At 34.5% G+C, this 12,156-nt stretch overlaps 1 protein-coding gene across 4 annotated transcripts in view; it reads left to right on the top strand.

The window, feature by feature from the left end:
* Positions 1-12,156, top strand: part of Lrrc7 (leucine rich repeat containing 7) — a 465,452-nt gene that overhangs the window by 378,658 nt on the left and 74,638 nt on the right. For 3 of the 4 annotated variants that reach the window (XM_090334629.1, XM_090334628.1, XM_090334627.1), the window contains exons 17-20: positions 2,198-2,446; positions 7,432-7,632; positions 11,278-11,389; positions 11,605-11,785. In XM_090334629.1, the coding sequence (XP_090190755.1) occupies positions 2,198-2,446; positions 7,432-7,632; positions 11,278-11,389; positions 11,605-11,785 (743 nt within the window). The remainder of the gene's footprint in view (positions 1-2,197; positions 2,447-7,431; positions 7,633-11,277; positions 11,390-11,604; positions 11,786-12,156) is intronic. The other variant, XM_090334630.1, reaches the window with a different exon arrangement.

The raw sequence follows: 12,156 nt of genomic DNA, 5'->3' as shown, positions 1-12,156 counted from the left end.
TCTTGATTCTCCTTTACATATCCATCTCTTCAACTAGATTTGTGGGCAAATTGAATGACCTCTGCTGGAAGGTCAAATAGCACCTTGAAGTCTGACAGTGTTATCTTGCATTATAGCAGGCTGGTAGTGTGTGAAGCATTAGTGAGATCAAGAATGAAAGTAAAGTCCCAATGCTGACTGAGCAAGTTTGATTAGCCTCATCCTGGCCTTGGCCCTCCAGAGAACAGTCTGAGAGAGATTCAAGCTGACAGAAAATTAAAAGAAACAAACCTTGGTGACAATTTTTGCCAGCCCACATTGTTTCATCTTGGACACACTGAAACAGGATTTTTTAATCACTGATGGAAACTCAGAAACATGTTCAATGACTTTAACTCTGGAAGTTTCCTTTCCTTTTTTTTTATTTTTGCCAGTTCTGGGGCTTGAACTCAGGTCCTGGGCACTGTCCTTGAGCTTTCTCAAGGCTAGTGCTCTACCACTTGAGTCACACCACCACTTCCAACTTTTTCTGTGTACGTGGAGCCAGGAAAACGAACCCAGGGCTTAGTGCATGCTAGACAAGCACCCTACCATTAGGGCACATTCCTGGCCTAAAACTCTAAGTTTCTAAGTCACTTGGGATATTTGAGAAGAATTTATGAATTTTCTGAAATTTGAAGACAACTTTGAAACGTGGGTGACTAATAGCAAGGGAGTGTTTCTAAGAGAAAACATCCTTTTTGCTCTATCCTGGGACATATTTTCTTAAGTACTTATTGGGACTATTATTAGTAAACAAATGTAAACCTTAAAGTCTATATTTTTCCATCGTTTAAATTGTGAAATATCATCAGAATTGACATGGATTTTACTAACACCCGATTTCAGTGCTATTGTCATGGCAGCACCTTGAATCTCTCATTAACTTTTTTTTGTAGCATTTATATTCCTTTTCCATTATAAGTACTAACAGTTCTTGCTCTTAATAGCTCATTGTATATGTATCCTCCTCATAAATCTAGATTTTGTGATAGTAACTAATTACCTAAGAAATGATATGTGCAACTTGATCATAAATCCAGGTTGAATAATATGTTCTTTGTACCCTCTTGTCTGCATTTTCTGAACATTGTTTCTTAAAGTTGTATTTATAACCTTACTAGAATTTGTAAGGTAACAGAGCATTTACCAATAAGGCCGATCTATGTCATTATGCAAAACCCAAACTAGATTACCAAATTCAAATTGACAATTTGGGGTAAGCATTTTGGTTTAACCAAAATGTTTTGGGATGGTTGGTTACTGTCACTTAACCAAAAAGACAATTCCTAGAAATAAACAAAAATGTTGGAACATTTTTAGTTCCTGTTTCAAGAATTTCACATATTATACCTAGAATCAATGGGAAATGCATTCTATATTGGATTGCTGATTCATTTTTGTATTTCACTGAATGGTCAAAAGCCATGTGCTTTTTCTTAAAAGTCTACATTCAATGCAACCAAAAAAATAGACTGCATTTAATAAACTCTGGTGTATGTGTCGGTGAAAACATAAAATATAGAAATGGAAACAGTTATTTAGAAGCCCTGTTTGTGTGTTATGTGGCTAGGTTTGCTTATAATCAGAGTAAGTTCATTATACTTTAGAGTCTTTTCTCTCCATGTGTGTTCTATTTGGTTTATTTATATTTTGGTAAAACAATATGTTTTTCCAAAAATTTCTCAAACTACTCGGCTTGGACTAATTTGTGTATTTCCAATACCAAAGGCTATTGGACAAATTAGAGCACAAACAAACTTCTAAATAAATCATCATGGGAATATGATGAATGAAATATATTGAAATTGTATACTAAATTATTTGTGCTTCTCTGGTTCATTACATGTACACTCAACTGAGTACCATTTTACCGTCAATTTACATGAAATTTAAAAAGGACCTTTTACGTGAACTAGAGTATAATGCCCTACTTATTACGTGCAGTGTGATAGTGTAGTATGAGTGCTGATGTATGTGAAGCAATTGTGACATGGACAGCTTCATGTGAGATTGCTGCTGTCTTATCACATGGATTTAACACTCTTTTGAATGATGATCCTTCTAAATGTATTGCCCAGAGTGAAAGCAAAAAAAAAAAAGTAGAAAAATGATGAAGTGAAAGTATTGCTACAGTGCTCCTCTTTCTCCCAGAAAATGGAGATTCCTTCTCCCACAGGATCTGTCCTGCCAAGCCCCCTGGGAAAGGGGCCAGCGTGGGATTACTCTCCAACCTGCCAGACTGTCTGGCGATTGCTGCACACCCTGGGCCAGGTGTGATCAGCAGATTCAAGATTTGCCCGTCCCCCAGAATGACCCACAGCTGGCATGGGGTTGTATAAGTGGCCTCCAGCAGGAGAGGAGCATGTGTACTCCATTACCAGTGGCAGCACAATCTACCACTCTTCCCTCTCTAAGTGGCAGACAGGTAGGCCTAGGTGTTTGGGGTAGAAGAATTCCCATTAGAAACAACCTTGGAACAGTGGTTTATGGGGTATGTTATGCATGATTTGGGGGTAAAAGAAAAATATTGATCATCTAAAGCCCCTCAAATGGCCAGAGTTGGATGCCAATTTCATTTCTTGCTTGCTGACATTGGTAAGAGGGTGGGTGGATTGATTCAGAGGGGAGGGATTATGAATGCAAGGCTTCTACTGGTGGGCCTACTGGCATAGTTGTGGTTTTTTTAATTGGATGATCAATTCTTATTTGCCTTTTGTATTTTTAAAGGTTTTCCCTTTTAGTTGAAAATGTGGGAATACCAATAGTTGGGCAGAAGGTTGATGGCAGTGTTAGTGTACTAGAAACAGTCAGTTCCAGGGAGATTCAACAGCTGAAGCTTACTTCTTAAAATATAGCATGAATTTAAGTTGAGGTTTTCTAAGAGTGGACTTTGAGCCTCAGTTTCCTTTAATATGAAGACACAGATGGTATGAATTCCTGTAAGAGAAGATCGGTTTCGCAGTTATAGCAAATAGAAACTGCTTAGCCCAGTGGGTGGATGTTTAAGAAGTTAATGGGCAGAAAAATATGGCTTCATGACATGTTAGAACGCTGCATTATTTTTGGTAAACTTTACCATCCACATGTAATGGACTAGATTCTTATTCTATGTCTTATATTCCATATAAGACAAGCTGATCATGCAATTTCTTCATTAAAAATGCTGTTTCCTTTCTCTGTAAGACAGTCTGGTTAATTCCTGGAATGTAATGTTTAATAATCAGTGTCAAAACACCATTATTTCTCTTACTGGAATTTACAATCTAACTAGAATTTAATCATTCTGTGAAATATATTATATTATATGAGTATAATATAATATATGAGAAACAGTTCAATATGAATTCAAAATATCATTTCTAAATGCCCAAGAGTTTACTATTAAGTGATTATTTTTGTGTTACTGAATTGGGGATAAAAATTCCAGCATCTTGCAGCTGCTATTTGTATTGACTAAACCTTATTTAGATTTGAGATATGTAGAATGTTCTCCAAAATTAAAATAAAGTAATATTTTAGTAAAACACTTGCATTCTAATGATATGTATATGTGGCATGAGCAAATACTTTATAGTGAGTGATTAAAAAGTTTACATATACATATATGTAACGGTAGATATTCTCACTTCTATATATAAGAAATCATGGGGCCAGGAGTTTGGCATAGTGGTAGAGTGCTTGCCTAGCATACACAAAGACCCTGGTTCGATTCCTCAGTACTACATACCAAAAAAAAATCCAGAAGTGGTGATATGGCTCAAGTGGTAGAGCACTAGCCTTGAGAAAACCCAAAGACAGTGCCCAAGCCCAGGACTAGCAAAAAAAAAAGAAATCAATTTATGTTATGTTATGATACTATATTATGTGGGACTATTTCCTCCCGATTGATGTAGAAGCATAAAGAAACTGCTTCTGGTTTTTTTTTTTTGAGTACCACAGAACTATTAGTATAATTTTGTGATCATGCTTATCCATTTACAAAATACCATGCATTGGAAAGCAGGGAAGCAATCTGTAAAAATGGCATCAGTATGCTTGTATAGACCTTTAAAAATTATGCTATAAAAATGGTATAATTTCATTGCAAACAAATCATTGACCTGTTTTTATTTAGTTTATTTTTTCAATGAACTTAAGGAGTGGCTGTATGCACATTTTATTTCTATGAACACCAGAAAGCACGTGTAGAAGGATATCAGGCCAAGCCAGCTTGAGAATAAAGTGAGATCCTTAGTGAGAAATAACCAGGAAAACAACATCTGAGACATGGCTTAAAGTGCCTGCCTTGGCAAGTGTAGAGTCCTGACTTCAATCCCCAGTCCTACCAAAACAAAGAAACAAAAAAATGGAGTTATTATTTAACTCAGTAAAATTTGACATTTTAGACTTAGAGTATTTCTTTCAAGAACTGATACATGTATGTACTGCCCTTACACCAGGAAATAAATCTTAGAGCTAAGTAACCCTGGTATGCCATAATCCTTGAAGTCAAATAAATCTGAGTTTGATATTACTGTAGTAAATTACTTATACTACCTGAGCCTTAATTTTCTTTGTCTAAAATAGCAGCCCAATTAAGGATTCATTCTATCACAGTTAACAAATAATCATTAATTATTTTACACATAAATAGTAATTTGTATTTAAACCTAAAGGATGGATTATAAATAGTATTTTCTATTATACAATTAATAATAAACGTCACTACTGTGAAACATTTATAATGATTCCTTAATGATAGATGATAAATTATAACTGCTGATGCATAAATTTGTAAAAAAAAGTTTAAAAAAATTACAAATATTACAGATTCGCTACATAACAAGTGAAATCCAGACCTTAAAAACACATAAACCAAATATGATGTCAGATAGCTAATCCCTGCCTAGAGCTTTCAAACTTCAAAAGACTTTACATTTATCTCATTTTAGCTATAAATTAACCCAAATGCTTAAAAGGACAACATCATTTTCTATTTTTCATAAGTGGAAAGGACAGATTAATAGCTGGGGTTAAAGCTGGAATTCACACCTTTTGATTCTAGGCCCAATAACTTCAGGAATAAAAACCTGTTCTTAGGAAGTGAAGAGCTGATTTTCTAAATGAAATAAATCAAATTTTAAGAGACCTGCAAGTCCAAAATCTGGGAAAAGGCCACTTGCAGGAAAATCATAAAAGATGACCACATAAAACAAGCAAACAAACAAATGACAGGGAACCTCACAACACTGAGGAAGAAATGCATAAAGTGACAGGCCCTAAAATTTAAGCTTCCATAGCTCCATGGTTTCTGTGTTAGATGTTTTCATCAAAACTAAAGGCTTACGTGCATTCTAGTGATATGGCCAAAATATCATATTAAATTGCTTATTTTATAAAATAATTAAGAGCCATTACTACCACACTCATCAGTAAATAGTTATCTAATTGTGTCAAATAGGAAGTAGCATCTATTAAAAGTAAATTACATTATTCAATGGAGTATTCCATTCAATGAAAGAAAACCCTCACATTTTAAGTCAATTTATAAGTCTAATTTTACTGTTGAGTACTTTTAAGTTCCATCGAATTTAGCTTAATGCCCTCCTTTAGAATTTTTTTCTTCACTTACATACCATAATTATTTTTTTAAATAATGTTCTTTGTGCTAGAGTAGTCATACCATTCTGTCATTTACAATTTTGCAACATACTTTGTGCATTTAATCTCTTTGATGTCACATTTTTAAACCAAGAACCACAATATAAGTTGAGAATTAGACTTAATACATGATGAATGTTTCTAGTATCAGTTAAAATAGCAAGTCTATGGATGCATACATTCAATGCTCTTTGTCTAGCATATTATTGGTTTTGTTTTTATTATTTAAGATTTCATTATAAATTAACTCCCCAAGGACATGTTTATATTATAAATATATAATTTACAATTTATATCTGTTTGTAAAGTCTAATTTTATGTTGGATTGATATAGTTTTTAAATCTACAGATAAATTAGTAATTTTATTCTAATTTATTTGGGAGTATAAAAGAGATTGGATTACATTTAGATGACACTATAGCCTTCCCCAAAAAAGATTTTGATATGTCTTCCAAGTATATATTGGAAAGGTAATTTTATATTCTTAATATGAAAGACATGTTAGAAGTCATGTAGAAAAGTCTAATCTTGGTGTTTCATTAGAAAATGAGCCAAAAGAAGACAAAAATACCTGGAAGAAAAAGCACAGTTGGTGGATTTGCTAAATCTGCAAATGAGCAAAAGTGTTTGAAATCTCATTCATACTCTTCAGGTCTCTTCCACCATCATAGATTCTCACACGCCATGTATTACATGGGTGTAATTTCTCTTTTCTTCTCTTTGCCACTCTGCTGTCCACCTTCAACTTCTCTTCTACTTTTTCTGCTCATACCCCCTCACCCTCAAACACAATTTTTCACAGCCACATAAATCATTCCATTTTGAAAAGTTGATTCTACTCAGATTCAAAAAGGCATGATTGTTGAAACAAGCTAGGCCAGATAAATCTGCCTCTTATTTTCTTCCACTCAATCAGCATGGACAACTTATTTCACATTAAATATAATAAATAGTCCAGTGGTAGGGTATTCTAGATGACTCAATTCTGTACTAAAAGTAGACAGTATTATGCATTCCAGAAAGTCAGATTGGTACCCCAGAGTGAATTATAAATGGGAATAGCTGAATAAACGTAAGCTAAAATTTGTACATCTTCCTACAATACCTTAGAAAATAGCCTCAATTTTTTTCTTTTGGCTATAAGATACTACCCAAGAAGCACATTATTTTACTAAGGTTAAAACCAAATATAAAAGCCTTCCAGGTCACTTTTTCTTACATATTAATAGCAATGAGTTCATTCTATTTTTGATGAGATATGCAATTAAATATTTATGCTACTGCATATTTAGGTAGCAATTGGGCCAATTCTACATGTTTTCATTGTACAACTCTACTTGTAAATCTTACTCCCATTACCTGAATTGATTCAGGTAATTGATTCAAATATATTCTTAATACCAAAATTATGATTTATAAATAATCAAAATAGGGAAGGAGAAAAGTGATGGATAATAAATTAACTAAAAATTCAGAGATTAATAACTTGACCTAAAGCAATTTATGCTATCACTAGAGTAGATAGCCATTTGGAATATGATATAATCCAAAACTGATTCTTAATCTAGAAGTCTAGAAAGTGGTGGGGTGAAGTCCCATGAGGCTGAGGACCAGAACACATTGTGTTCTACTCAGTAGCAATTTTTCAGCCAACTCAACACTCACTGTATTGCATTTGGTTATACTTCTGCACATAAGATGGAGTAGCTTTCTAGACGTGCTTGCTGAAGTGATCTTTTATGTTAAATTTCTTTTTTACAAACTTCTAGGTTGAAATAAACCTAAAACGATATCCAACTCCTTACCCGGAGGATTTAAAGAATATGGTAAAATCTGTTCAAAATCTGGTGGGTAAGCCAAGCCATGGAGTGCGTGTTGAGAATTCAAACCCAACTGCTAACACGGAGCAAACTGTGAAAGAAAAATTTGAACACAAGTGGCCGGTAGCCCCAAAGGAGATTACAGTGGAGGTATTTGAAGGTTATTGGTAATTGCTAGTGTGGTTTGGATATTTTTGGAATTCTAAATGATATGTTTTGAAAAACACAATATATCTTCCTTGATAAGTGCAAAACATGCATTTCTTCCTAAAATATAAATGATTTTTCTATGCCTTCAAATTATGAGGATTGATAAATCCTGTTTGATAAATCAGATACATGATACCCTCCTGGTCTAAAAATCATTCATACACCTCCAAAAGTTCCAATTCCCACAGAAGGAATAGTTTATTTCCTACCTTGGCCAAGACAGTAAATGCATTCCATCAGTGATATTTTGGCTGCTCCAAATTGTTATTGTATCAGTTGTTAGGAAAAATTCTCAGGATATTTAGTTCAGCAATTTTCAGTAAATTTCTTACTTAGGTATAGAGCAAATTTTTTACATTTGTACAGGTGTGTTAGGTTAGTAGAAAACATAACTATTAATGTCAAATAGGAAGACAACGAAAACATAGAGGCTTATAGAATCTAGGTATGAAATGTTTAACTCCTGTATTTTCAAATAAGTTAGAAGTCCATCTTTACTTATTTGAGTGGTCTGAAAAGAATTCAACTACATTTATACCACCTCGACTCTCCCATCAACTCTTCAACTAACTTAGTTACCATCTTTTTATAGTCACTAAAATATAAATGGTATGAATTTGCCTGTAGATTCATATTACTTCTCTAAACTAGATTGATAAAACTCTTTTACAAATCTGCATTAAAGCATCAATTGATTGCGTTCATTAATCACCAACTATGTGTAGCACTGTGCTAAACACTGTGAGAGAAAAATGAAGAAGAAATTAAAAATATGACCTTTGTCCTCAAACCAAATGTAAGCCAAGTCAGACAAACACAACACACAAGTGACCAATGTGTATGGAGAAAAATATATGGTGAAGAATTTCATGCCTTGTCAGTGAAATGCATAAAAAAGATTGAGATTAACTAGAAAGAATGATTTGGATTCTACAAGGTAGAATCATGGGAATTCATGGGCGCTCAAGTGGTATAGAGTACTTGCTTAGCAAATATAAGGACCTGTATTCAAAGTGCTAATGAGGGAAGGGTGTTGTGATAAAAGAGAAAACTCAAGTAAAGTAAACTCAGCAGAGGAAGCATAGGTGCCTGCCTGGAAAAATGAGTTATGACTGTGTATCTATGGAAGTAAATTTAAGTATTCATTTTTTACCTGTAAAACAAATGTAGTGTTCTTTTTCTTTTCTAAAACAGTGTACACATGCTATAAATAGGTTTGCATTTTGCTAAGATATCATTAGTACAATGAAAAAAGGGAACCCAAAATATTTACCAAGTACCCCCATATACACTTCATATTTAAATGTCAGTCAAGCACAGTTTAATCTCAAAATAACTGTGTAGTCATGAAATCCTATCTGATAACTAAATTAACAATAATGATAATAAGATACAGAACTTGATTTTAGGATTAGGTTAGTTGAGGCAGGAGAAAGATGGCTTAGGTCTCTAAAGGCTTTTATTCTCTATTATGTCCCCTTGAAATTTTATACTCAGAGCCTCATATTAAACTTCAGCATTATTCTCAAAGTGTATAAAAAAAAATCCTTGTTTAATCTCCTCAGCCCTGGAATGTTCATCAACCCAATCTCTCTCCAATTTCTCTTCAAGACAGATTCTGCACTTTAGGCTCCTCATGTTCCCTCACCAAGACAGAGCATAATATAAGACGACTGGGCTAGACCGAGATATGCTACTTCTGTGCAGGATTGTTGTCTAATTAACAGAGAATATCAGCCTGCAATAGTTCCCAGAATCTGCCTCTAGACAATAAAGCAATTGGGATAAAAGATCTTTCATCCTTCTACTGAAAGTTTTTAATTAACATTTAAAAAATAATTTTCAGGTTGAAATTTTAATGTATGTTTTATTTTTAAGTAATTGTACAAAAGTTCCCATTCAACAGAGCAGTTTCTTAATACAGCGTGTCTTAATCAATGTCATCCTTTTAATATTCTCACCCTCCATTCCCATTCACCCCTCAAATATCTTCATACAAGCTTTGCCCTTTCTTTAAAAAGTCCAAAAGATGAAAGTCAACCACGAATTAAAGAATTATTTTTCCTTTCTACATTTCCCCTCAGCCTGAGCCTGTAATCCTGGAGATATGTAAACTTTTCAGTAAATGTTTCTTCTGCTCATTGTAACAACCAATTACTTATTACGCAAGTCCTTTTGAATTTCTGATTCTTTTGACCTACAAAATATTTCTGTGCATGATAGGTTAGTGTTCCAAATGAATAAGATATTCACAATTTTTCTTAGAACTTGAATTAGCATAAAACTGAGAGACATTCAAGTAGCTATCTCAAGTAAATTACTTATGAGCTAACATGACATTTTTTGTTAAAAGAAAAATGAAAATTTAATATTTTGTCTTTCCTAATGTTCTTCTGTCTGATTAATTATACAAGTTCAAAATTCATGGCTTTCTTTCCCCCTCCCACCTCCCTGCAGGGAGCATGACTCAAATTATGTAGAGCACCTGCCAAGTAAATGCCTACTAAGTGCAAGGCCCTAAATTCAAACACTGCTAGTGTAAAAAATAACAGTAAGTTGGGTATTGGTGGCTCATGCCTTGAATCCTAACTACTCAGAAGGCTGAGATCTATGGATCATGATTCGAAGCCAATCTGGGCAGGAAAGTCAGTGAGACTCTTATCTTCAATTAATCACTGGAAGAAGCTGGAAATGGTTGTGTAGTGCAAGTGGTAGAGTGCTTGCCTTGAGCTAAAGGAGCTAAGGGACAATGTGCAGGGCCAGAGTTCAAGCCCCAGGATCAGCAAAAAAGAAAAAAGAAAAAGAAAAACAAGTTTGGGATTTTTATTTATAGGTTTGTTCACTTGGCACTCTGAAGTTATGGTCTGTACCATGGTCACTCAATGAATCTCTATAGAATAAAGACCTAGCAAGCTACATTGATCAAAAGAAAACTAGAAACCTTAGAAAAAGTCATGATAGAACCAAATAATTGAGGAGAAAATCACCAGAAAACCGTAAGAACAATCATTAGGAAGCTGTAGAAACTAATAGGAAGAATGTCAGAAAGTACAGGTTGTGTACAACCCCATAGCCCATTCATGTGGCGAGGGAATACACACACACATACACACACACACATACACATATTGTATATATATATATATATATATATATATATATATATATATATATATATATAAATCAATGGTATAGTACTTAAAGAAGACCATGATGAATCATACTGTTCACAGAAGCTTATCATAATTCAGTGCTCTATTAAGATGAGTTCTATTGCATCTCTGAATGGCATTTTAGATGTCATTTAGACATTTTATCTTTCTTTGGAACCTCCACAGTTCTTTGCACAGTGCCAGGCATATAAACAGCATTTTTAAGTCTGATAAATAAATAGACTCACATTGGGGGAATAAAATAACTAATGGTTACTTAGAAATATATATGGTTCATTTTCCCTGATGCCCAAGGGTAAAATTACATCTTCCAGCCACATCTTTGAGTCTGAACCAAATAAAGATATTGCCATCTTGGTTAACTTCTGTTTAAATGTTTACTTTCCTTGTCCTGTATTATTGTATCTCTCAGGATTCTTTTGTTCATCCAGCTAATGAAATGAGGATTGGGGAACTTCACCCTTCATTAGCTGAGACCCCTCTGTACCCACCCAAACTTGTTCTGCTAGGGAAGGACAAAAAAGGTAACATTGTGAAGCTGATGTGAAAACATACGCTGCAAATGCATGTGCATGATGAACCACCGGTTGTGATTTTATAATGTGCCCTAGTGTATCAGAATGCTTAAAGATGTATATAATTTGTAACACTAGCCAGTATGGAATCGGTTTTTCATACTTTTCTGCTTGTAATTGTCAGTGTTCATGGTATCATGACGTGTCTCCCCTTTAAATTTCAGAATCAACTGATGAGTCTGAAGTTGACAAAACTCACTGTCTGAATAACAGTGTTTCCTCAGGCACTTACTCAGACTACTCGCCTTCCCAGGCTTCCTCGGGATCCTCTAACACCCGGGTTAAAGTGGGGTCCTTGCAGACAACAGCTAAAGATGCCGTTCATAATTCTTTGTGGGGTAACAGGTGTGTTTGGCATTCCCACTTTTCTCTTCCCCAAATACTGTTTTTCTGCAACTTTTTTTAAAAAATGGAATCTACTTAATTTGGAATTGTATTCAGCAAGAGTGGCATAGAAGACAGAAGGGCAGGTAAGCAAATGCAGGTCCCCTGGGGATTTCCAAGAGCAAATGCATTCACCATACACGATGATGCCATTGGTGGAGGGAGCAATGACCAGGATGCCATACTAGGAATTAGACTGTAAAGGTGAAAATTTCTGTTTCACCAACACGTGTTTAGGAGGGATGTGGAGATTTCACCAGCTAACATGCATGCACTTTTTATATGCCTGGCACAAAGTAAATGCCATGTTAATGTTGTGGTCCTATTTATTA

This window comes from Megascapheus bottae, chromosome 6 (assembly GCF_031878675.1).
Source record: "Megascapheus bottae isolate mThoBot1 chromosome 6, mThoBot2.hap1, whole genome shotgun sequence".
Taxonomy (NCBI): domain Eukaryota; kingdom Metazoa; phylum Chordata; class Mammalia; order Rodentia; family Geomyidae; genus Megascapheus; species Megascapheus bottae.
Note: the sequence above shows the minus strand (reverse complement) of the source record. Positions and strands in the feature narration are given on the sequence as shown.